This window comes from Myxocyprinus asiaticus, chromosome 20, assembly GCF_019703515.2.
Source record: "Myxocyprinus asiaticus isolate MX2 ecotype Aquarium Trade chromosome 20, UBuf_Myxa_2, whole genome shotgun sequence".
Lineage (NCBI taxonomy): Eukaryota > Metazoa > Chordata > Actinopteri > Cypriniformes > Catostomidae > Myxocyprinus > Myxocyprinus asiaticus.
The window spans coordinates 22,086,783-22,112,919 of NC_059363.1; the positions used below are offsets into that span (position 1 = coordinate 22,086,783).

The 26,137-nt window shown below is 36.1% G+C and overlaps 1 protein-coding gene across 1 annotated transcript in view; it reads left to right on the forward strand.

Annotated features, from left to right (window-relative positions):
• Window positions 1-26,137, forward strand: part of LOC127411422 (MAM domain-containing glycosylphosphatidylinositol anchor protein 2-like) — a 231,381-nt gene that overhangs the window by 148,256 nt on the left and 56,988 nt on the right. The window contains exons 9-10 of the mRNA XM_051646973.1: window positions 11,197-11,466; window positions 21,889-22,037. Coding sequence (XP_051502933.1) covers window positions 11,197-11,466; window positions 21,889-22,037 — 419 coding nt within the window. The remainder of the gene's footprint in view (window positions 1-11,196; window positions 11,467-21,888; window positions 22,038-26,137) is intronic.

A 26,137-nucleotide genomic window follows, 5' to 3' on the forward strand; every position in this document is an offset into this window, starting at 1 on the left:
AATAAAAAATGCAAATTTTGAATAGCAGCAGAAAATAATTTAACTAGAAGCAGAGGCCTGACTTAATATCTAGTGTCCAGACCAAATACCAATAAATCCTGGTGTATTTTCAATGCACTTGAACCCAATTATCTCCTGTCACTTACTGAGAGTCCATACGGACGCCCCACCAACCAAACAACATAGCCAACCCTCACCAGTCGAGGAGCTAATTAAATTCATTTTTCCGAGCATGTACCGACAAAAATACCCATCCACAATTAAGCACACACTGATTCATCTGTACCAGCCCCAAGACAGACGATGATTGCCACAAAACCGATAACTGTGACCATGAATCGGAACCTCATCGTGTAAGATTTTTGCAAGAGGCGAACAGCTGCCAATTGCAAAGGTCAATTGGATCTCTTGTCATTGGTCGCATGCATTTGATGTGGGGCTACACAAAAAAAAGGAGAGAAATAGGGAGGGAGTCAGTTGAGCTTATACTGTCATTTTCTCAGGAGCAGTTTCCACCGACAGCTGTGTCTCCTCTCATTAGGACGTGACATTTTCTTTAACACTTTAACAAGTCTTGTCATTCGCACAGTGCAAAATGCCTGGCTAACAGTTGCAGGATCTTCTATTTGTAGGATAGACGGGGCAAAGGTTTTTTTTTTTTATAGAGGGTGTGGTTTGGACTGTTAATTCTACCATGAGATTAGATTTTGATGATGGATTCTCATATCATCATGTTAGTTAAGCAGATATGATGAATAAGACTGCCACACACCTTGGACTCTTAACACCTTGGACTGAAGTAAGTTTTAATTGCATATAAATGTGGCAAGGCTGACTGATTATTAATGGCCTAATATATTTTAATGAAGATATAATTGTAGCTAAACCCTGACAGTAGCAACCTACCCTCTCTGCTTTCCTTTCATAAGGCTGCAGGGTAGAAGAAGAAACTTCTTGATATGATTCCATCTTCTCATGGTGGTGGGAATCAGCAGGGCCCTGATGATACAATATTAAATTGATATCTTGATCCCTGCTAAAAGAACCAGCTTTGACATGCAGTTCCCCTGCTGGTCTAGGCTGATTCATGCTGGTTTTGTTCTAGTCTAGCTGGTGGACCATAGCCATGTTGTTTACCATCAAAACTTACCAACCCAATTTCATGAGAATTTGTCACAATAGTACGTGGTTGCGAATTGGTACCAATTCGCACAAGTTCATTCATACAAAATCGTATGAGTTATACACCCACCAATGAGAGAAGATTCCTTCACGTTCTTGTATTTCCCAATGTAGTGTTTGTTCCGTGTTAATCCAAAACTGTGTTTTCATACGTTTAACCCCTAACCCAAGTGTAATATCTTACACTACATATTATAAAAATGACTTACCAAGTCAACATAAGCATTCAACATAAAAGATTAATCTTAAGGAGACAGTTTTACGAAAAGTGCTGCATTACAAAGTTTCAGTTATATCAGGACAGTACTTGCCAAGACAGAGATTTGAGTGCAACAAGATTATTTATTTATTTATTTATTTATTAAGGTGTAGGGTCAAGTGCTCACGAAAAAGTTGTGTCTTAGCCATTTTTTGAAGACAGAGAGGGAATTTGCTTCATGGATGGAGTTGGGAAGGTCGTTCCACTACCGAGGTACAGTGAAGCTGAAAGTCCGGGTGTAATAGGACAAAGGCAGTCATGAGGAGAGAACACACCCGGAAGCAGGAATGGCATTCCAAAAATCTATTTATTTTGTAGGAGGTCAAAATGTGCAAATAAATAGTGTTTAAAAGAGAGTATAAATCTGAGGTTAGGTAAAAAAAAAAAAAGTCTAAAAACTAGACTTGTTTCAGGTACTATAACAGTACCCACTGCCCTCCTTAAACAATGGAGGCCGGAGTTTCCTTTGCTCTCCACTAGCACTAACAACCTTGTCCATGTGCTCCAAACACTGGCCGTCCATCTTTCTCCCCCTTAGTGGCTGGGTAAACTAGAGAATTTCTCGCCATTTTTAATTGGACCATACCATTAATCCTCACCTCCCCATTCTTAAATAAAATACTATTGAATAATTTCATAAGAACAAGCAATAAATGAGAGTTAAACAACACCAATGAACGCAATAAACAGGACAGATAAAAACATTTGCACAATAAAACCTCAATAAATGCTGAATTTGTTTTTTACAAAACAATGTCCATTGAACACATTCAAATCCCATGATGGAGACCGACTCACAGACCCAGAGCATAAACATAACCATGATAGTAAAAATGCCTGATGTGTAATACGGAAGAAAGCGACACTTCCGGGTTCCGAGTGCGTTTGTGAAGTGGATGTGATTGGTTGATGTATAAGTCATACAATTTCATACGAATGAAGTCATACGAATCAGTACAAATTTGCCACCTCATAATATTGTCACTATGTTGAAACTTTTGTAGTAAAGCTGGTCCACCTATATGTTTTTTTCTGGTAATGCTGGTTTAACCAAGGAGATCTTGCAGGTTAAGCTAGTCAAAAAGCCTTGTTGAAACACCAGCAAACCACTATCCCGTGTTGTGGACCAGCATTCAAAATTTTGCTGCTGACCAGCTGTTTTTTTCCCCAGCAGAAATGTTACGATAATATTGTGATTCTTTATGTTTACTGACATTTTAGCTAAATTATATTACGTGGCTCCTTACATGTATTGTGGAATGTTCTATTAATGTTCTATTGAGTTTTAATTAAAATAAAAACCTTTCTACCCTAAACCTTGAACCTAAACCAAACCGATATTGTCAGAAAAAGCAAATGTGACATGAAATAGACAATTATTAAACAACGTCATTTGGTGGTTCTTCTATGATACTTTCGGCTCACATGTCAACTCGCTTGCTCATCAGGATCTTTGCATTGCAACTCTATCAGTTGAGTCACTGCGCAATTTGCTTGTACCCTAACAAGCTTCAAAGTGTACTTGGTTATGTAATAGAAATGCTAAAATGTATCTGCAAGTCATGCACTATATGTACAATGAGCCACTTAAAAATCATTTTGCAAAAATGTAGGCGTATTAACGTGTTTTTGTGAGACCAGGTTTTGTATAAAGGATCTGTACGGACAACTTTACAAATTAAACGACTACTTCTTAGCTCATTCTGAGTTCGCATTTTGGTCAAATAGAAATAATTTAAAATTTATGCTAATGCTGCTGCATATATCGTCTTCTCACACACTTGTTCTCAAGTGGTTCTCAATTACTTTTATTTTTTTCACCCCATAAATATTCATGTGAGAAATGTAACTCTAAATAATGATCCTTGGCAGTAGAATATCAATACATTATAGTGAAGTAAAATATTGCAATACTGAAATATTATTTTCTTACATCTCTACTCTCTCATCAGAGATGAAGAAATTCTGTTTTTTTAAGGTCTCTTCACTGTAGCTTTTTCCTAACTGAGGGTGATAAGTAATTGCAACTCTGACAAGTTCTAAGTCCAACTGATGTAAGTTTTGAGGAGCTGCTACATGAGAGAGTTTTAAGTGGAAGTGACAAAGCAATGGGACTGTGCATATACAAATAAGGATTCTGATGTGGAATATAAGAGCAGTACGAGTCCTCATCATGGGGGATAAAAATTGGCATCCTGATTAGTGGTGTGGAACTGGAATAAGCACTGGAGAATAGAGGAAAATTCCTTTCCTTGGATGACACAATGCCAGTGTTCCATGCTCGGATGTTCGCTTAGCATGGCATTTAAAGCTGGCTGCCAGCCTAATTAGCAGAGAGCTAATTTATCCCCAATAGTATTAATTTATGAAAAAGAGAGTATATGAAAAAAAAAAGACCAGTGTGAAATTCAAAATACTATCACCATTAATGCATCAAATCCAGCTTTTAGTAGTCTCCTATGATATCTTCAGAAATAGAACAAAAAACTACATCATTGCTTTAGTTAATATTGGATGCAGATTGATAAAGAAGGTCCTCTTGAGGCTTGTTAATGAATAGGTTTTAACAGTCTTGTCTACACGCAAGGCTAATGTCATGTTATGTCATGTAATTGCATGTTGCACAACATTCTCCCTCATAGGTTAGACAAAAATGCTTTTGTGCTCCTAAACAATCATAACGTGTTCTCTCTAAAAGTGCTGTCATCTGAACTGTGTGTAATTAAGACCCTTAATAATGATGCAAAAGACAAAATGACTAATGTTTTAGCATGAATTCTCCCAGGATGTAACAGGCCATAAATTCTACAAGGCCATTGTGCCAGACAGCAGGGCTGGGCGATACAGCCAAAAAAAAAACAAAAACAAAAAAAATTAATCTTAGTATTTTTCACCTCATATTCAATATATATTTAAATATTTAAGTATTTTTAATGAAATGGCTTAAAAAGGTGATTTTTGTTTTCATTCAGAGGAACCATCCTTCAAACAGCCATTGTTGCCTAGTACTGTAGATTTAAAATTTTAATGTAAGAAATAAATCAGTAAAAATCTAGTTAAAAATAGCCAAGTCATAAATTAGAATTATATTTAATTATTTTAACAATGAGTGAGAATTATTTACATAATGCATGCAATGCATTATACATTTTCAGTATATGAGAAATGCCACTTTTTTGAGTGAGGATGCAAACAAATAGTTTTGAATTGATTAACTGAACCGGGCAGTTGGATTCATGGAAATAATTGCAATAATAAAGTCAACTTTTGCGTACCTGTGAGTCATGAGACAAGGAAGGATCTCGAAACTAATCTAATAACAGGCTTTTGAAAATGAAATAGCAAAATAAACAGCACATAAAAATTATCACAATATTCTAGATTTTACTTAATTGTATATCACAAATTATGCAAATCATGTAGAATATATCATCAATATATAATATTAGTCCTGTCGGGATTATTAAATAATTGTCTGACTGCAGTTATTTAATCTAACCGCAGTTAATTTAATGCCCAAATAAGGGAATTTTAACAAATATATAAACGCCATGAACGGCGCGTTTGTGTTATTTAGTTGAACTCACAGCATCACTGAGCTGCACCGCGGACGTCAACAAGAGAGTCCGCTGGAAGAGCGCATGACTGATGCACGGACCGTCAGCAGAGGCTCGCAAAAAAGTAAATGAACAAGCAGAGGCGGACTGGCCATTGGGAGAACCAGGTCTTTTCCCGGTGGGCCGACTGTGAAATGGGGCTGCGATATTCACAACAAAAGCGAGTCTAAGAAATTACCCCATCCATCCATTTAGATCTTTTTATCATGGATAAATCGATTTGTTTTCCTTCTATTTGGCTCCATAGGAATGAAGCAATACATTCTTAAAATCATGTTTGACCTTAAGCATCGGGCAGTATATAGTATTTTCAAACACATAAATACCTTGTTCAATAACAGCTTGTTACTGTGCAGTCAACATTATACACAAATAAAAGTGGGTACACATTCAATAGGGAACCATATTGTGCAACGTACAGTCCATTCAGTACTGTTTTGCACTGCCCTTTACCTGCTATTGCAATCTTTCAGTGAGTTGTTTATCTGTTTTTTCTGTCCACTTGCATATACAATTGATTCCATTTCAATAAACGTCTTTTCCTGTTCTCCCCATATTGCTGAAAATCGATTTGCAAATGCACACTGTTGCTCGTCGTCACCTGTCTGGCGGTGCAAGTGTACAATAAACTCCATGAGTAGTCTATCAAACCCTCATCCATTGGCAACATGTCAGCCGGAATTGGTTCAGTTTGGGAAACTCAGCCGTGAAATTCAGAATGACAAAATGCGGTAGGCCTGTGTTCGCATCATTGCCTGAATAAAGTTGTTGCAGAGACTGAACTGTTGACCTCGGCGGTAAGAGATATTGTATTGTACAGAATATAGTCCACTCACAGTGTGGGGCCTCCCCAAGTTTGTCATTTGGATTGGCGAAACAAAAGTGAACAAGCACTCTTTTTAGAGCTATTGGAATGGACCCACTTTATATTCGGTGGCCTTAACTACTATGTACTTAACCATTTGATACAATGTACTTATTACATACATGTTGTTGCATTTTAATTACATCTAAAGTACTTTCATTTAATTATCATTTGTAGTTACACTGTTAACTTTACCTCTAACCCAACCCTTACCCCAAAACCTAACTCTAATCCCTAATCCTAACCATAACCCTACCCTTACTCCTAAACCTTCCCGTACATCAAACTTAGTAGCAGCAGTGTGGGCATTTTGCAGAACAACAGGTAGTTACACAGTAAATACATAGTGTTGTATGTATTTAATGTTAGTACATAGTAGTTAAGGCCACCTAATATAAAGTGTGACCGAGCTATTTGTCTAAATGCAGTGACTGTTAAAACTTGTTCTATAAAAATATGCTTCAATCTACTCTCTCCCTCCCTCACCCTCTGAAAATGACATATCTTTAACTCAGACAGCATGGACCATTAATAACTGATTTTTGAAGTGGTCTTCTATGTATGCACTTTACAACAACAAACAGTAGAGTAATTTGCATATAAATATATAAACATATGAATGCACTTAGATTCCACCATTTATGTAAATTTACTTCTCTAGTGATTTTTGCCATTTCAGAGAAGAGAAAATATGTGCTGTTCTAATGAGTATGGGGAAATTGTACTATTATAAGATTCTTGTATTACTGAGATATGCATAATGCAAATTATTCTTACTGGGATTTTGGATATTTACAGTAGTATGGTTTGAATTATTGGACTTCAGCAAACAGATGTGATAAACATGAGTAACATGGTTGTCAGAGACAGGGTTAACATTATATTGAGAAGGGAAAATGATGGGGTCATTGTTTATTAACATTCCAGTATGTATTTCACAAACTAGTTAGCAACTTACCGTGAAGACACCACTTAACTCCGCACTGTCTGCAGAATCATCAGCTCAGCTCTGTAAACAGTGGAGTTGGAGTGCGCTCTGCTGGACACAACTACATTATGACACCAATTCTAAATCACCCCAAGCTTTGTTTTCTGCATTATATGTTTTCATATCTGCGCATATGGGTAAACATATACGCTGATACCAATATATTTGTGAAAGTCTAATATCGGTCGGGCACTAATAATCAGTATACAATCAGTTTTAAATCAACGCACTTTAGCATGGCTACAATCAGTGCAAAATGCTGCAGCAAGACTATTGACATGAACTAGGTCTTTTAATCATATAATTCATAAACTTCTTTGCATTGGTTAGCCATTCATTTTAGGGTTGATTTTAAGATTTTATTAATTACATATAAGGCATTACATGGGGTGGTTCCAGAATATTTAGCAGAACTTTTAAAACCTTATGAAACAGTTAGACCTCTTAAATCTTCTTGTCATGAACTGTTAGCTGTTCCAAGATCCAGATGCAAAACTAAAGGTGATAGAGCTTTTGTAGTGAAGGCCCCATATTTATGGAACAGCCTGCCCTGGGATATTAGATCTGCTGAATCTGTGTCTGTTTTCAAGTCTTGTTTAAAAACTCATTTGTATAGAATGGGTTTTATTACTATATGAATGTGCTGTGTTTTACTGTGTGTGTTGCTTTTATTACTATGTGATGTGAATATGTTGTGTTTTACTGTGTATTCATTTTTGATTTTATGTTTTGTGAAGCACTTTGTGCTTGATTTGCTGAAAAGGGCTTATCGTTATTATTATTATTACAAGCCAGTCTTGTTTTGATCTATTACACAGCACATTCTTTATAAGTTCTTACTAGGTTGTGTACAAATTTGTTCAAAAAATCATGTAAAGATATGCTTAAAACCGCATAGGTTCGTTTATGTGCTTTTCAGATTTATTTTAGTTTTAATTTAATTATTGTGGTTATGATGTTTGGTGATGTCTTTAATTCTATTCCATATTTCATGTGCAGCCTAATATAATGTTTACCATATGACCGTAATGTGGTGATTTGACTACAGAGAATTATTTTTATGTTTTGCATTGAATGTATATTATTTTTACTGTGTAATTTTTGTGTGGACTCCAGGAAGACTAGCAACCACTTCTGGAAGCTAATGGGGATCCGAATAAAGAAAAAAAGAATTTTTTTGTGTGCCACACAAAAAATCTCCTTGCAACTTTCTGGGAATTTTAGTTTATGGTTATAAAAATTAAAGCCCTAAAAGAACATTCCTAGAAAATTTGACTTTGTTCCAAAAAAGATAACCAAATGGGAACCATATGCTAACGGGAATTTCTTTGTTTGCTGTGGATTGGTCAGTTTGTCAAAAGTGATATATTATTTTTGTATAATGACCACTAATTATAATTGACCGTTGTCCAAGGCAACCGATTTCCCACATAGCTGTGCTCATTTCATGTCTCTGGTATCGCTCTCTCATGATGGCTCTTTTTTCTCATATAATTAAACTATTTAAATGCAAATAAATATTTCATTTCCATATATTCAGGGCTCGACATTAAGCATTGTGATGTGCTTGTCCAAGTAAAAATATTACTTGTCCGGAGAGAAAAAAAAACGGACATTTAAGTAGTGGTTACATGCTCAAGTAGTAATATGTCAAAGTTTCTATTGTATGTTTTCTTAAATATCGACAAATGCCCAACCTAATAGTATACATATGCAATCAACTCAATTCTCCATGACAGAAATGTAAACTGCGCTGGTTAGGGGAGGACACTATTGTCAAATGGTAGTCTTGTTGCGCATGGACGGTAGTCAAATAAAGAAAAGCATCCATCGCCATCATTTACTTACACTTCTATGGGATGAGATATTTACTGACTTTTTCATCATGTTACTGCAGCAAGATCTACTATATCATACACAATATACATTGTCACAATACCAAAATGTCAGTAGTTTGTAGTGAAATTTGATGATTCTCGATACCAGCTTCAATACCACAACAAATAATAACACTAACTAATTTGTTTATTATGTTAGAATTGTTTTGTGATTATTTATTAGTAAACAGTCAGTATAAAATAACAATAAAAAGCAATGAATTAAAACAATTTAAAAACAAAAAATACAAATTAGGAAACAGTGCTTTTTAACAGCTTTAAAAGTTTTTAACACCAGTATCATGTATTTAAGGAAACATTCAGAATGAATTTGGCATAAAACTACTACTGGTCTTCACTGTATGATTATAATACATTAATACTTTTATACTAGAGTTAGTTTTATACTGGCTATTAAAGTTATCCAGCCAAGAGCACTAAGTGTTTTTTTTCATTTTCTTGTTATTGTTGTTTGATTAATATAAAGGACACACTAGATAGCGGCAGGTCTATTAGTTCATAATTACAATTTAAAGTCCTACATTTTGATACAAATCTGCTTTTTCCCTTACTGTTTACATTCAATTTAGACCATTCTCTGTGTTTACATGAACACCTTACCAAGATGGGCCTTTTGGCAGAATTTTGAAATGTATTTGACCGTTTAGGTGTGTATCCACATTAGCGCGAACGCTCTCGGTGCACACGCGCATGTAAAGCGCACACACAAATAAGTCGCCTGCAGTCAAACAGCAAATTACAAAAATTATGTGCTCAGGATTATTTTCAACAGCAGAATATATATGAACTTTGTAATAAGTGACACAAGCCTAGGCTATATCACAAATATAGCTGGTTCTTTTTTGGTAATTGAGGTTTTAATCAGGCTACTTTTCCGGTCAGGCAGTTAAATTCTCTTTCACTTGCCCATTCAAAAATCCACTTGTCCTGGACAAGTGTTAATGTCAAGCTCTGTATTTATTTGGTAGGTAGCAGTGTAATAACTGGAATAATGTACAGTCTGCTGATCATTTTCACACAAAAAAATAACAATTTATGTGTCCCCTCACCTTTCAAATCATTCTTACAGCCTTGTGTTTAAATAAGGTGTTATATGATTGACAATGCATTATGAATGTCCAAATTATAGATGTATATTGCAGCCTACAGAAAGGGGTCTTTATGGTGGAGCAGTCCATATTAGCTGATTATAGAGTGAAAAGTAAAGGCAGAATGTGGTGCGTTCAACCACCAAGTGAATTCTGTGCATCAGGCTCTTTCTGTAAGAACACATGGCTCTCAGCACACTTCAAAAGAACTGCTGCGCTCTACAGAAGCAGGCCAATTCTCGAAGATTTTCCAAACCAGACAGAAAAACTGCAAACGCTGTGCAGATGCCAGCGCCCTTCTAAGGACATCATGTTATGTTTGATGATGTGCTCCTGGGGCTGTGCACTCTGTTAGTGTGCATCATGGTGTATGTGCGCACTTTTGGCTCGCAACACAATGAATCACAGTTACACGACAGGTCACCCTCTTATGAGTGGAGTGAGTCAGCATCTTTTTTTTTTTTTTTTTTTGCTGCTCCACAGTGCAAGCTTTAATGTTTTTAAATGGATCTGTAATCTTTGTACAGTTGCTGTAGCACATTTTTTTGAATTTCACAAAAAAGCTTCAAGAAAGTACAGCTTTTGTGCTTTGCATAGTGCCTCACAACTTCCCTTTTTCTTGTCATTCATAGGGCACAATGATGTCAAAGAACAACTAGTTTTTGTAAATGCATGTCAAGCTGAAGTGTGTAGTTGCTGTGATGCTACGGTCACCAATCAGAATTGCAGAAATTATGTAAATAAAATCTGGTGCCGTAAGTGAGTCAAACAGACAGTCCTGTCCCAAGCTTGCTTGAGCTTGATTGGTTGAGCCAGTGTTGTTGTGTTGGGTTGGTCGGGATGTTCAAAATAAATATTTCACACTTCAACTCTAAAGGGATTGTTCTCCTTTTGGGAAACAAAAAGAGATGTTAGGCAGAATGTTAGGGACTACCAGGCTCAGACACCATTCACTTTCATTGCATTTTCCATACAATGAAAGTGAATAATGACTGAGGCATTGAGTCCCCAATGTGTTACATGGAAGAAACTAAGTCTTACAGGTTTGGAACAACTTGATTGAGAAATGATGAAATCCTTTTCATTTTTCGGTGTAATATCCCTTTAAGTTTCCATATTCTAGCACTCTTTATCACTCGTTCAGTCCAATAAGTTCACATTTCTTCAAATACATAAAGAGCTGCTGTTCCTCTGGGAGCGTTGGGTTTCTCAAGCGTATTGGTTTTATTGACTAAGTAGACACCCGTGTAAATGAGTGATTTCTGTCTAACAAGAATGTGCTTCCTTTGCTTTTTTCAGATCCTCCTGCTGTGGAGCCGGCATACACAGAGATTAGGCAGGGTCTGGGCCGTCCATTCTCGCTGAGCTGCAGGGTCTTACGTGCCCACCCCTCAAGGGTACTGAAGTATGAATGGAAGCTAGGCACCAGACTGCTGACCATGGGTCAGTTCGACAATCGAGATGAGACGGAATACCACGTAAGGTCACTTAACCGCGAGGGCTATGGTGCATACACCTGTGACATCACCAACGAGGCAGGGGCTGGCCGATGTACTTTCCTCGTTACAGGTAAGTTGTATACATTTACATAACAAATACACCGTGTCCTAACCAGGTGCATTGCATTTAAGTTACAAGACATAAAAGTTATCTCTTCCAGGTAAATCTGAGTTTTTGTCCTAACCAGCCACAACTGGGACAAGCAGTTTCAGTTTCTGCTGCATTGCTCTGAGTAGCCACACCCTAACAAAATCTCATTGGTCCAAAATGCTGTTTCACAAAACTGTACATTAAAAATCAAATAGGTTAATATTGGCCATGATTGTTTCGCATTACAAGGGTGTTTCATGTTTATTGTGGACCGACGAATGTATGTGCATTAAATAAGTAAATGCATTAAAATATATAAATAAACAACTTTAAAATCAATCAGCATTGTAATGTAGAGTACCATAAATATCTTCACATTGTTCCTGTCTGACGGAGTGTAAGCAGTCCGTGGCAGCCAATCATAACTGCTCAATATCGCCCTTTAGGGTTGTTAAGGATCAAAGGGGTAACCAGTTTATGCACCGCACGCTACTGGCATTTAGGCAGCCTTAAGGAGCTATTTCTACCTTACCTGACCCTTAAAAATAAATTTTGCTGATGTAACCTAATGTTTGATTGTCAAATTAAATAATAATTTTGACTTGAATAATGCCTGTCCATTTAGATGCTACCACATGAAGCACATTTTTAGTGCACCTGCCAAAACATGTTTTACAATGTAGACAAGTGGAAGAGCAGATTCTTGTGCACATTTAATGATCTAGAAGCATTTCCAAACTACCTTTTTATATTTTTATTTACTGGCATTTTTGTCCTGAAAACATTTTTCTTATATGCGTACTTTACACATTTTCACATAAACAAGCCATGTACACCCAGTCATTAATAAGATGTAATGCTAATCTCAACAACAAGCACTTAACAAAGAGAACCAAAGAATACATTAAATTGTCATGTCTGTTTATTTGTACCACTTTTCACAATAGATATCGTTTCAAAGCAGCTTTACAGAAATTCGTGCTTAAATGCACCCAGTAAACAAGCCAAAGGTGACAGTGGCAAGGAAAAAACTCCTTAAGATGTTTAGGAAGAAGGGGGGGAACCCCTGGGCAGAACTAGACTCCGCAGGGGTCAATCGGAGTAACTACAGTACACATTTAGTCAAAATTGAGTTATGACCGAAAATCTTGTCTTAGACTATGATCTGTTCTGTGACAGACAGGGTTGGCTCAACTATGCTCAGATTCATAGAAAATGGAGTGTGGAATTTGAAGTAACCACAAAATCCACATTAAAACCTAGAATTCTGAAGCCATTTTTCTCCATTTCATTGTTGTCATAGTTACTGTGTTTTGCTTTTGGAAGAGTATGATCGAGCTACATAGTATTTGTAATACTAGTCATATGATTGAATAAATTATTAAATTAAAAATATTTTCGAAAGGCAATGACTACATTTTTAAGATAATAATTCGTATGTAATCTATAAAGTCCACCCTAAAACAACTGGAGTGATGCAGGCATTTAAATTAAATTGTGAGAATACATTTTCCAGCATAAGGGGAGCATTTAGTTACTAGCAATTTACAAACCACACATGCTTTTCCTCAGTGGTTAAAAATGTCACATTTGGGAATGGTTGGATGTCTGTGTTGGCAGTGATAAATCCAGTCCACCATGTCACCTGGTACATTTGGTTCAAACGGCAGAGCAATTTCTCTTTGATTTCGTGCCACCACATAAGCAGCCTGATCTCATGCCTGCTACTGCACCAGACATCCGTGTTTGGAAATCGGAACTGCTAGCTTGTGTTTTTGCCCTCCCTGCTGTTGAATATTCATGGCTGAAATCCCAGCTGGTTGATGAGGCATTCTGGACCAGAGGAGGGTGTGGGAGAGAATGAGCTACCTGCTTTTTGATGCATAGGTTATTCTTGGAGATGTTCACCCCTAATCATTTAATTTGCATTGACAATTTCCTGCTCTGTTCAGCAGGCATAAAAGAGGATTATATCGCTCATATCCACTGTCCTTGTATCCATCTCTCTTTCTCTCTCTCTCTCTCTCTTTCTCCCTCCTTCTTTCTCTCTCTCTCTCCCTCTCTCGCTGTCCTCAGTGCACTTCTGTAGGACATTCTGAAGGCCATTATTTTGCACAAACCATGCAACTATGATGAGCCTCTGCTTACTGTGATGCAGGAACATGCTGCCACCTCTACATGAGCTTGAAGCTCTAATTTATCATTGTGATCATGTGGGTTTTTATAAAGAGAGCACAAGCAAAATAATCCTATGTTGAGTTTTATTGGAGGTTAAGCTCTCATAATGTTGTACCACAGAGCAAACGTGACAGATTCAGAGGAAACAAAGGCGAAGCCACAAAGCGACAGCACAATGTCACATGGCCACTGGGTTTTGTATGGCGCCTGAACAAATGGCCTATGCATCAAATTGACATTTCACTTTGGCAGAGAAATGTGTTTTAAAACTGTTACAAGATAAAAATAAAAAAAAGCTTACGTTTCCTCTGCCTCAGCATTCATTTCAGAAGTAGATGGCACCGAGGAATGTAAATGGAACAGGGGTTACAAATTAATGCTGGAGATAATTCAGGAAGTTGAGAAGAAGGCTTTAGCTAACTAAGGTTGTTGGAATGGTGGCCCCAAGGAGGTCTATAATACCTATCCGTTAGCATTCCAATTTATCTTAATGGCAGTTGCTCCGAAAGTATGCAATCTGGATGCTGCCATCTTTGCTTCATGGACATTCAATTATAGGGCCTGTTCCAAAACCCAGTGAGTTGCCTCCGGAGGCAGCACTTCTGACGCGAGAGTTTTTCCAAAAATGTATAATAATTATGCTAAGATATAAGATATCTCATTTTGGCCCAATTTTAAGGTAGCATCATATGTATCCTTCTCTGTGAAGGTGATCCCAGAATGAACCCTGATGAGCTTGGTGGAAAAATAAACCTGAGATGGCAGACGAAGCGAGAGAAATTCGTTTACAAAAATCGCGAGTTCATGGCAAATTTTCCGCAAACTTGCCGCAAATTTACAACTGATCATTTTCATATGCAAATGAGCTTTGTGGCAAACTGGCGGCAAATTGTCCATTGTTGCCAAAGGTTTGCTGCAGGTTCGCCACTACCGGTGAAGAGCTGCAAACTTCTGGCAAACATTTGTGATGAACCACATGCTCATTTGCATGTGAAAATAATGAGTGGAAAATTTGTAAGGGTTTCCATTTTAATTATACTAACAGTATAATCCATTCAGTACTGAAAAGTAATGATAAAAAAGCTTAATATGATAGAATGAAAAACTATTTAAACAGTTGAGAGTCGAGTCTTGTGTGCATGAGGAACACTATTTGAATGATGCGCAGAGCTGCCGCCAATATAGAGCATTTCAAATTGGTCTCTTATGAGGCTTAATTTCAGTAAGGATGCTGCCCTAGATGACAGCTGTCTATGTAGGCAGGAGACAGCAAGGCAGCTCACTAAGTTTTGGATCAGACCCCTAGTGTCATGCAATTTTCTGTCCCGCATCAAATCCTAAATAAAGCTAAAAATGATAAAAATAAAAAACCCAAAACCATTTCATTGGCTGAAATTAGTTGTCTTGGGTTCGGTCCCTGATGAGAAATACTACAATATCGCTTGAAGATTCATATTTTGAAGTACAAAGTCATGTAATATAAACATGACATATCACAAAATATAATCAAAGCAACAAATGGTCAAATTAAAAGTTTCTCTTTCTGTTTTCAGTCAGCATGCTTACCAGTTAGCATGCTAAGCTAACATTCCCTACAGTTACCAGGCTAATTATTCATTCTACTACGCTAACATATTTAGGGCAAGTACTTCACATTATTATCTCAAAACATTTCATTTTGTGGATGGATATGGTATTACTGTATTTACTGACTGCATATACATTATCATCTACGACAAGACTTTTCAGCAGAGACTTTCGATCAAGTTTTTTTTTAAAACAAATACTCAAAGGAGACAGGAGACCATTTTTTGAGGCAATCACCTGAGCCGTAAATGCCATGTGACTTATCACTCTATATTAGAACTCCTTGTAGCAGATAGAAAAACATTTCGACAAAGTCCATTTCATGCTGTTAAGAGTCCTCCAAAACAACTGTCACTGGTGAAATAACTACTTTGAAGATTTTTTGTGTTTATTATGGAGCACACACAAATTTTATTTTCTCAGAAATGACTGAGAATAAGTGCATATCTTCTGCTCATTTTGAATGGCTGTTACATTCAAACATGTTACAGAAGCATGCTTCTCTCCCACATAATGGTATAGTTACAGCATCTTCCAGCAGGGGCTAACTGCTCAAATAAACCAGCCAAACTTTTATCCCTTACAAAATATATAAACTAGCCGCAAACTTGCCACAAATTTGCTGCAAATTTGCAGCTTGTTATTTTTACGTGCAAATGAGCATGTGATCTCTTCACCGGCAGTGGTGAACCTCCAGCAAACCTTTGACACAATGGACAATTTGTTGCAAGTTTGCCGCAAAGCTCATTTGCATGTGAAAATTATCTGTGACGAATTTGCAGCAAGTTTGCGGTAAATTTGCAGTGAAGTCTCAATTTTTGTAAGGGTGGCCCAACAGTTAGAGGGTGAGTGAGTACTCCTCACTGGTTAGGTAGATGGCTGCACATCGGTTGGGAGGTGAATATGAAGGATTGATGTGCTGGGATTTACTATGAGAATATAGTTTCCTCGCAGTAACAGTTCTGTTACATGTTCCAGGAGCACCAGGTATCCACTTCAATTAAACATATTGGTTATCGGAGAGAGCACATTTTCACGTCACATAGGTCATCCTGCTTCTTTGAAGTGTGACTTACATTATAGTTTGTGTAAAGGGGGCACGTATACATGCAACTAGACAAAAACACACAGAAGCACATATATCAAGTATTAGTGTTTGCAAGAAGTACCGAGTCTACTGGATCAAAGGTTTTTACTTAAAAGGACATGCACATCTCCTTTACAGACTGAAGGAGACTCACTCTTTATAAACTGAAGGGGACTTAAATAGTCTTGGCTGTTCCAAAAGCTTCTCGGTTTCATTTGCCAAGTGACAGCAGATCCATGTGGTGCTGTCTTTCTCCATCTTAGGCTGATTTAAGAGCGATGTGTTTATGATGCTCCTGCTCTTTCTCTCCACCTTCACTCAAGCATTGATTCCCAGAGGAGTCAAATTTACCCGTAAGCCTTAAGCTGAGCAAACTCCATGGACCTATTAGCATTGGCTGTAGATTTTTCCCTCTTAATAAGCTGGGGATAAAATAAGTGCTAGTGACAGCCCTTATCTCTGACCTGCAGAGATCAGCAAATTTTCCCTACCGCTACCTTTCCTCGCTCTTCTCAGTATAATGCTCAAGGACATTTCTACCATATTGAACTTGTTTAGAACAGAGTTTCTGTCCAAAAAAAAAAAAAAAAACATTTTCGTAATCAGTGTTTTTGTCTTGTTTTCCAGTAAAATATCTAAACATCCTTAAAGCAAGATCAATTTGCTAGAGCGGCAAAACTGGATAAGAAACTAAGACTTGTCTTCAGAGAATAATTCATCCTTTCTTGAATTAAAGGAACATTTCCCCCATAAATGAAAGTTTTGTCATAATTTACTTATCCTAATGTAGTTCCAAACCATGACTTTCTTGTGCAGAACACAAAAAGAGACCATCTTCTCAATTTAATGACAATAGATAGTGCATCATTTTACAGCTTAAAAAGGACCCAAAAGTATCATAAAAGTAGTCTTATGTGCATCATATTCCAGCTCTTCTGAAGGCATACAGTAAGAAACTACCTGGAAATGTATTCATTTTTCAGTGAATATCTTGATAAATAAAATTACGTATTCATTTTGGGTTGTTTCTCACCAATGATGAGAGTTCTTTATGACAAGGTGAGTAAATTATGACCAGATTTTATTTTTTGGTTGAACTTTCCTTAAAGATGCACTCAGTAATGTACATGTATATGTTGTACTGACACCTAGTGGCATAGATGCATCATCATGCAAAAACAGAAGATCTTAATAACAGATGTCATTGTAAAAATGCACTATTCACAGTCAACCAAGATGAATTTATTTGTAAGTGTCCCATTGCCATTGTTGAGATAATATGACCAGCTGAATATTACTTGCTTTATCTAAGCGGCACTCATGAATGTGTGTCCACCACCATTTACAGAATAAAGCAAATTTTTGTCTAAGACTGATATAACTAGAGTCTTTATCTCGTGTTTTTCCAAAATACTTTTTCTTTGGGTGGGCTGTAGCAAAGTACACCATTTGATAAAGGTGTAATACTCCAGCTTTGATATTTTGCCTCTGTTTTACAACAGTAATGTTACGGCAAGAGTACTTAATTAATGTCAAAATATTAAAATGATAGTTATGAAGATGAACCAGTAGTAAAGACGCACATACCTATTCAATGGTGGTCAACTAAATTATGCGTTTTGAAGTGCTCAAGCGCTACATTCTCATATAGCATGTGTTGCATCCAGAATTTAGGAAACCACTGTTTTGATTTGTCATGCCAAATATGGAGAAGTTATTACATCATGCATACCTCACAGTCCACATGACAGGGACTTCTGCATACCATATTGTATTACGATATTATCCTTATAGCCCCGTAATAAAGCATAAAAATTACGTTTTGACTCATGGAACATGTAATAAATAAATACATGAAAACCTCAAAATATGTTTTTTTCTATATTTTCCAAAGAGTTTTGTATTTTATATGTTTATTGTATGCATTATAGAACAGACAGAGCTGTCACTGCTGGCTGCATGCTGGATATTCTATAAATGATATACTTTCTGCCTACAGTATAAATGGAATTCACATGAGATCAGTAGAAAGTAAATCATCAGGAAGTGGTTATAACCACTCGCTGATGATTGAAAGTTATATATATGCAGTAATGTGTAATTTGTAATCTTTACATTCTGAATTCAAGGCACTAATGTTAAGATAAATTATATACGCTGCCATAATATGCACCTGTGACCCTCTGTTATCGTATTTCATGATGAATTTTGTTAAAAGAATCCATGTAAGATCATGAAAAAGCTTTTCTCACTCTCTCGCCCGCTCACTGTTACACACACGCATTCTTTCTACTCCAATAACCAAATTAGTGTGGGAGGCTGTTTCTATGCAGGATGCTTAAACAGTGGCATTAGGAAAGAGACACACAAAAGCATTTTTGGCACGAAAACCTAAAATGTTTTTGAGAAACACATGTGCAAGTTGTCACTGTATTATATTCTAATGTTATTAAGTCTTGAAATATCTTAATATCTTATAATTCCGTTTTCTGCTTTTTATAATAAAATATAAAGATTTCCTTGGTGTTCTCTGGGCAGGGTTGGGGAGTAACAGAATACATGTAACGGGAATACGTATTTAAAATACAAAATATAAGTAACTGTATTCCACTACAGTTACAATTTAAATCATTGGTAATTAGAATACAGTTACATTCAAAAAGTATTTTGATTACTGAAGAGATTACTTTGCATTTTATTGTCATTTGTTTCATTTAATATTTAGTCCTTTCAGATGGAAAACATTTATACATATAAATGATGCGATCCAAAGTGCATTTGAACAGCGGTGAAACACTTTCTTATGGTGTGTTACATTCATACGAGCAGACAGAGAAGTAAGTTTGAAGTAAGTTTGGAGCAGAAGAAATAGAAATAAACCTTGTGTAAATTGTCAGCTTTACGTTAAGCTAAAATGCTATTTCTAGCCATTTTACATGCACGTTACCTGGCACGATCATATTTTTTTATCAAGAAAATTCACGTTAGATCATAATTTCTTTTTTTCTTTTTTTTTTTGTAAGACCTTTGATATTAGGGCAAAAATCATATTTTTGATAATAATTGTTGTATTGTTTTCCTGTAAAAATATCTAAAAATCCTTAAAACAAGATCAATCAAATTGAAACAACACTGCATAAGATATTTAGGTTTTTCAGAGAATGTATTTTTAACGTGTATTTTGTCTTACTGTACTGACAGAGTTTTTATAGTCAAAACAAGTGAAAAAATCTACCAGTGCTGAAGAAGTAATCCAAAGTATTTAGAATACGTTACTGACCTTGAGTAATCTAACGGAATATGTTACAAATTACATATTACAGCATGTATTCTGTAATCTGTAATGGAATACATTTAAAAAGTAACCCTCCCAACCCTGTCTCTGGGCCATTTTGTGCATTTTTTAAAACATTGACGCTTTCTCTCAGTGGAGAGAGAGTTTGCACACTCAAGGTTGGCAGATTATAAATCTACACGGCTCTTTGGAATATTCAGCTCTGACCGGCTAATCGGCGTTATTTATCATATGTAGGGAATCCAAGTATTTTATTTGTAATACATGACACTTGATTTAAAGGGAATGGCATGGTCGTTTTACAAGGGGATGTTTTTGTTGTTTCTTTTAAAGGTGCACTCAGTAACTTTTTTTCTTTGTGTCATCTTGGACTTATACTTGCACTTAGCGGCTTGGATGCCGCGTCATTTAAAATCAGTAGTTTTCAGTTTCAGATACCATTGTAGAAATGTTGTATTCACAGTCAGCCATGATTACTTTAATCAATCAGTGAAAGTGTCAAATAACAGGACAGTAACTGAGATTAAGCGAGTAGTATTCGGCTGGTCATGTGATTCTAACATGGCAGCCCCCATGTGCAGACCCTCTCCATGTAGAATAAAACAGCTTTTATGAGGTTACTGATATGACTTGAGTCTTCATTTTAATGTGAGTGGTAATGATTTCCTGCATATATTGCAAAATTAGAATTCATGTCATTAGGAGTTCAACTTTTTTAATGAGGAAACAATTACTGAGTGCCCCTTTAACAAGGGGAATGGCATCCCTTCACATCCCCTTTAACTCAAGCCCTACCTGTAGGGTAAGACAAATAAACTTAATTCAATATGTATTCTTAAAAAAAAATCTTATGCAACTTTGCTTTTCAAGCAAATGTGTGTTTTAAGGATATTTAGATATTTTTAACTAGAAAACAAAACAAAAATACTGATGTATTTTAACTGGGGATGGAGTGATCTGTTTGGCTGAAGCAAATCCCATTTTTGTCCAGATCCTTGACAGTGGAAGTTTATCTTTCCATTTAATGAGCCTACTTGTTTTTTGCATATTATATTTGTTCATTTTTATTTAGATTCTGCAACTTTTTTTTCTTTCTTTTTTTTAAGCTTGGCTAGAATCAGACATGTCTTTGTGCTAAACTGTTTTTTTCTCGTTTGCATATATTTTTTTTTTCTCCAGCTTGTCAGCTTTTAGTAGATAGAGAGATGAGCTCCACTAATGGCTTTGCTTTGTGTCTACATCTCCTTTGAACCTCTGATGGAGACCGTTCTTCTTTTTCACTCAATTTTCACCAGCAATGGTTTCTAATCGCATCCACTATATCCGTTAGCATCGCTTCAGTGCACCACCGTTTGACCTCCTGCTCTAAACGGCAGACTACTGATGTGTTTATTAATGATCTCTAAATATACAGCATAATAGCAGTGAGATGCTTTTCCATGAATTTTAGAGGAATAATCAAGTATATTTGCTAAGCTGGGATTTAGCTTTATTTAGATCAAACAGGCTAAGGATGAACTGAATTAAAAAGGAATCCTTTTATTTTACCTTTTGTTCAAATTATTTATCTGCCAGACCTTGCCTGGCAGGCCCTACACCAAGGATAACTACGATAAGAGTATTTCTGGTATAGCATCAGGCTCCAGGCAAGTGGGAATGAGGCATTTATCTTTTTGCAACTGAAACTTTCAGAATAGGGTAGAGCAGGGCTAGTTGTCACAAGGGCTATATCTCCGTAACTATAAGGTTACACTTGCGTTTAACAAAAGGTCAACGTGTGTTTAATGTACTGTATTTTTCTTCCTGTGGAAATGTTCAATAGCTTATTTTTGGCCAAGACTTAAAAGGATAGTTCAGCTAAAAATGAAAATTCTGTCATAATTTACTCACCCTCGTGTTGTTCCAGATCCGTTCCAAGCATAAAAAAAGATGTTAGGCGGAATGATAGCTTCAGTCATCATTCATTTTTATTGTATGGTAAAAATATGCAATGAAAGCTTACACAGAAATTAACTTTCAAAAATAAACCCTTAGAAATATTCTCTGGAGTAAAAGATGTGACAATTAGCCCCAGTCTCCCCTACAATGAAATACAATACAATACAAGAGGTTGTCTGTATAAAACTGTAAGAATATCAAACAGGACAAAATAAATACTTACTCAGTCTTGGTTGTGCCCTTGATGTGTTGCTGTGAATTTAGATTTTCAAAATTTACATTTGTATGTGCCAATGTGGGGTTTGTTTTGTTTCAGGCAAAGCCTATGCGCCTGAGTTCTACTATGACACCTACAGCGCTCTGTGGCAGAACAAGCCTCGTGTCTACGGCTTCAAACTCCAGTGGACTCAAATGAATCCCAATGCGGTCGACCGTATCGTGGCCTATCGACTTGGAATCAAGCAGGTGAGTCAGTCTGGTCACTTATTTAAAGGTTGTGTTGTAGACAGAAGTTCTAGAAACTTTTTGTTTTATTAGTGGCATGTTTTGGGATTTACACCAAACATACGATGGAACATATTTCTGGTAAATGTTAAAACAGGACTGAAACATTTGTAGCGGAATTTTAAGATAGTTTCTGAACAATTGTGCTGAATGTTCTGTTTCCCTCGATACTGAGCTATGTTTTTACCAGCTACAGTCAATGCAAATTAAATGCAGCTGCTTGTCCATGAAAAAGGCTAAGAATGAGGCTTTGCCAATGACAAACTGTCATATATAATTGTTTTTAGACTGTTCATTGATTGAGAAAGCACTGTCTCTATTGTGTAGAATCAGTGCTAATGGTACATCTAGCATGTATGCACAATGGTGTGCACAATTGCTTATGAAGACACAAATAAAAATTATGCTTTGGAGGCTTCAATTTAATAACACATTAAGACTTGTTCAATTTACATCACACATAGGATTTGTCATGGAGCTTTATTAGGATTCATGTGAGACATTTATGGTTACTGTTGTCACTGTTCATGTCACTGTAACAGATACGTTCTGTTTATTGAGTCGGGCTAATATTTGTCTGAGAGCTTTAGCGCTCTCCGATACACTGTACTGTTCTGCCTCGGCGCATGTGGTCACGCAGAGCAGTGCAGTTGTCAATTACGAGTCATCATCGCACTGTTCTGTCACCCTTTCCTTCACACTTCCTCTGCTCAGATGGAATGGCAGCGTCCAGGGCCATTTATAATGACATCATATGGGGTGATTTATTCCTTGTCAGATTTATCTTTGCAAATGCAAATTACACATAGCACGTTTTTCAATGCAACAGTTTTTTTTTTTTTTTTGTGCAAGCACATTAAACTTCAGTGTGTAACTTGTCCCACACAGTTTATGCTGTGGATGTGAATGATACCTCAAAATTGTGTGGCTTGTCGAGAAGGGATTTGTTGTTACTTTTCTAAGGGATCAGATTTAGGATTTTTGCTTGGTGGATGATAAAATGTGAAAAAATCCTTTAGACTTACTTTGAGGGAGGGACTCTAGCCATATCTATGACCTGAATATCATAGATACTTGAGGGTGTGCAGTAGAAAGTGGTAAAACGTAATTGATACGTTGAGGAGCTATTTCTACTAGGTGAAACCTAGTGTATTCAGGTGATTCAGTGACAATAAATCATAGTTTTTGACTTTATTAAATCCAGTTAATTTAGATGTTACCACATGAAGCACATTTTTTTAGGTAACATTTTTTTCAGTGTGGGCTCTTTTGATTTGAGCTGGTAAGCAACCACCAACCACACAGAACGCTCTAGCAACCACACACAGAACCCTAGCAACTGCCTTACAATAATTATTTTAAGGGTTAGATTATTTTTAAGAAGTAGAAATAGCTCCTTTAAGTAACATTCAGAGTGCAAAACAAGTTAAGCTCAATCGACATCATTTGTGGCATAATGTTGATTAATAATTCTGATTTGTCCCTCCTTTTCTTAATTTTTTTTCTTTTTAAATCTGGGTTACACTGAGTCACTTACAATAGAAGCAAATCGGAAAAAAAAAATGCCAGTCCGTAAACGTTAAAATACTCACTGTTTCAAAAGTATAACCAAAGATGTAAACAATATGCGTTTTAACATGATTTTAGTGTGATAAAATCACTTACTAACCTTTTCTGTGTAAATTATATCCAGTTTTACAATTTCATTGATACAAGTAAATGATGATTTAAACAAAATTAGCTCAAGTAATACAGGAATTTTAACAGAAGAAATAATGCAAGTGTTTTTTTTAAATTATAAGCTTCACTTTTCTGCCTTTAAACTAGAGATGTAATGGTACGAAATTTTCACGGTATGAAAACCATCACAAAAAATACCTCGGTATCACGGTATCACAGTATTATGGTGCTTATTTTATAAACCTTTAATTTTAGGTTTGGCACATGTCTGATAGACACACAGAAAGATTTTTTTGTTAAGTTCTTTAACTTTATTTTTTGTTTCTTTAGAACACTTTCTTAATCACATGACATAAACATAAGATAATCATAAAACAAGTTTAAAAAAAGTAGTTTTTTTTTGCAATAAGTTTTTAATATAATTGAAAAATGTAAAATATGTCAAATCAGATTCATACTCTATCAAGTCAGGGTAGGTTGTGATGCAAAAAAGTAAGCATATTTACGTTACCTGTGCTGAGGCGGAAGCGTTGTTTTAAGCATAAACCTTGTTGAATTTTGATAAATTGCCCTGAAAACACAACATTATATTATATTGTGTAAATATATTGTGTACCTGAAATCAAGTTAATATATCTTGAGAAAAATATTTTTTGCAGTGTGGAAAATGGATGTAATTTTAAAAAGTTTATAAAATTAAATTGAGCCAAACAAGATACATTTGTGACCTGCACCTACAAAATGAGACATAAGGATTTTCATTTTATTTTCATTTTTTAAAATCATGAAATTCACAAAATAAATGTTATTTTGACAGCCTTTGCCATGACCACCAATCACTGTTTTTGCCTCAAGTTTGAGCAGCGTCACTGAGCAACACTCGCGGCCCGCGGGTGTATCATAGTATGTACATTATTACAAGTAGCACAAAATGGAAAATATCAGAGATTTTAAAAGATACAGTATACATTACTAAAATGTTTAATCTGCATGCCAAATCTGTGTTCCAACCGCGGGGAGTTGGCTTGTCATCTAACGCGCGACATTTACCTCATCTAATGCCCGTAGTTCATTATTTGACTAGAACAATAAATTCGAGAGGAGTATATTGCCAAAATGTTAAATATAATATTACATTTGTGCATTAATTTGTAGATGTGAATTATATATTTTTTCTTAATCTGTTATTGATGGCTGAGACTTTTCTCGTTCATTTAAAATGCGTTTTGGGGGCAAAATGACCCAAATGGATCTGGTCACATTTGTAGGTAATATATTAATGTTTTACCACAGTAAATTTGACTTTCTCTGGGTTTTTATTATTTTGAAAACATATCATTGCCTTAGTCTTTCAAAATGTTACAGATGCGCTTAGAAAGCAGAAGCACTAACGTTGTGTAAGCTTATAAACCAATTCCAAATAATGGGTAACTAGTCTTGTAAACGTATTGCATCTGCTTATGTATTCTATGAAAGGGGATCTATATTTTTTAATTGATTACCAGACAATTCACAGAGTTTTTTGCTTACATTCATGTCCACAAATTCTGTGGTATGGTGCTCTCGGAGATGGTGCTTCATGTTTGAAGTGTTTCCCGACTGAGCCGACACTTTTCTCCAACACATTTTGCAAATAGGGTGTCCGTCAACACTGATTTTGCCTCTTGTGTCTTTTAAATAACTGAAATACTCCCACACAGCAGACTTTAACCGCTTAGGTGGGGGAAAAGTGGCTCCTCTAAGTCCAACATATCGTTCTACAAAGCGCTCATGCGCTGCTGTCTGTTGGTCTGACAGAGTGACATGACGTGTTGAATGCGACTTTCTCATTTTTCATTTAAACATTTTTGTATTGATTTTTATTTATTTATTTTTTTTATTAAATGAACCATTAGTAAATGGAAATATAATTAATTTACTTGGGATTTTTTTAATTTATATACAGGTGCATCTCAATAAATTAGAATGTCGTGGAAAAGTTCATTTATTTCAGTAATTCAACTCAAATTGTGAAACTCGTGTATTAAATAAATTCAATGCACACAGACTGAAGTAGTTTAAGTCTCTGGTTCTTTTAATTGTGATGATTTTGGCTCACATTTAACAAAAACCCACCAATTCACTATCTCAAAAAATTAGAATACATCATAAGACCAATAAAAAAAACATTTTTAGTGAATTGTTGGCCTTCTGGAAAGTATGTTCATTTACTGTATATGTACTCAATACTTGGTAGGGGCTCCTTTTGCTTTAATTACTGCCTCAATTCGGCGTGGCATGGAGGTGATCAGTTTGTGGCACTGCTGAGGTGGTATGGAAGCCCAGGTTTCTTTGACAGTGGCCTTCAGCTCATCTGCATTTTTTGGTCTCTTGTTTCTCAT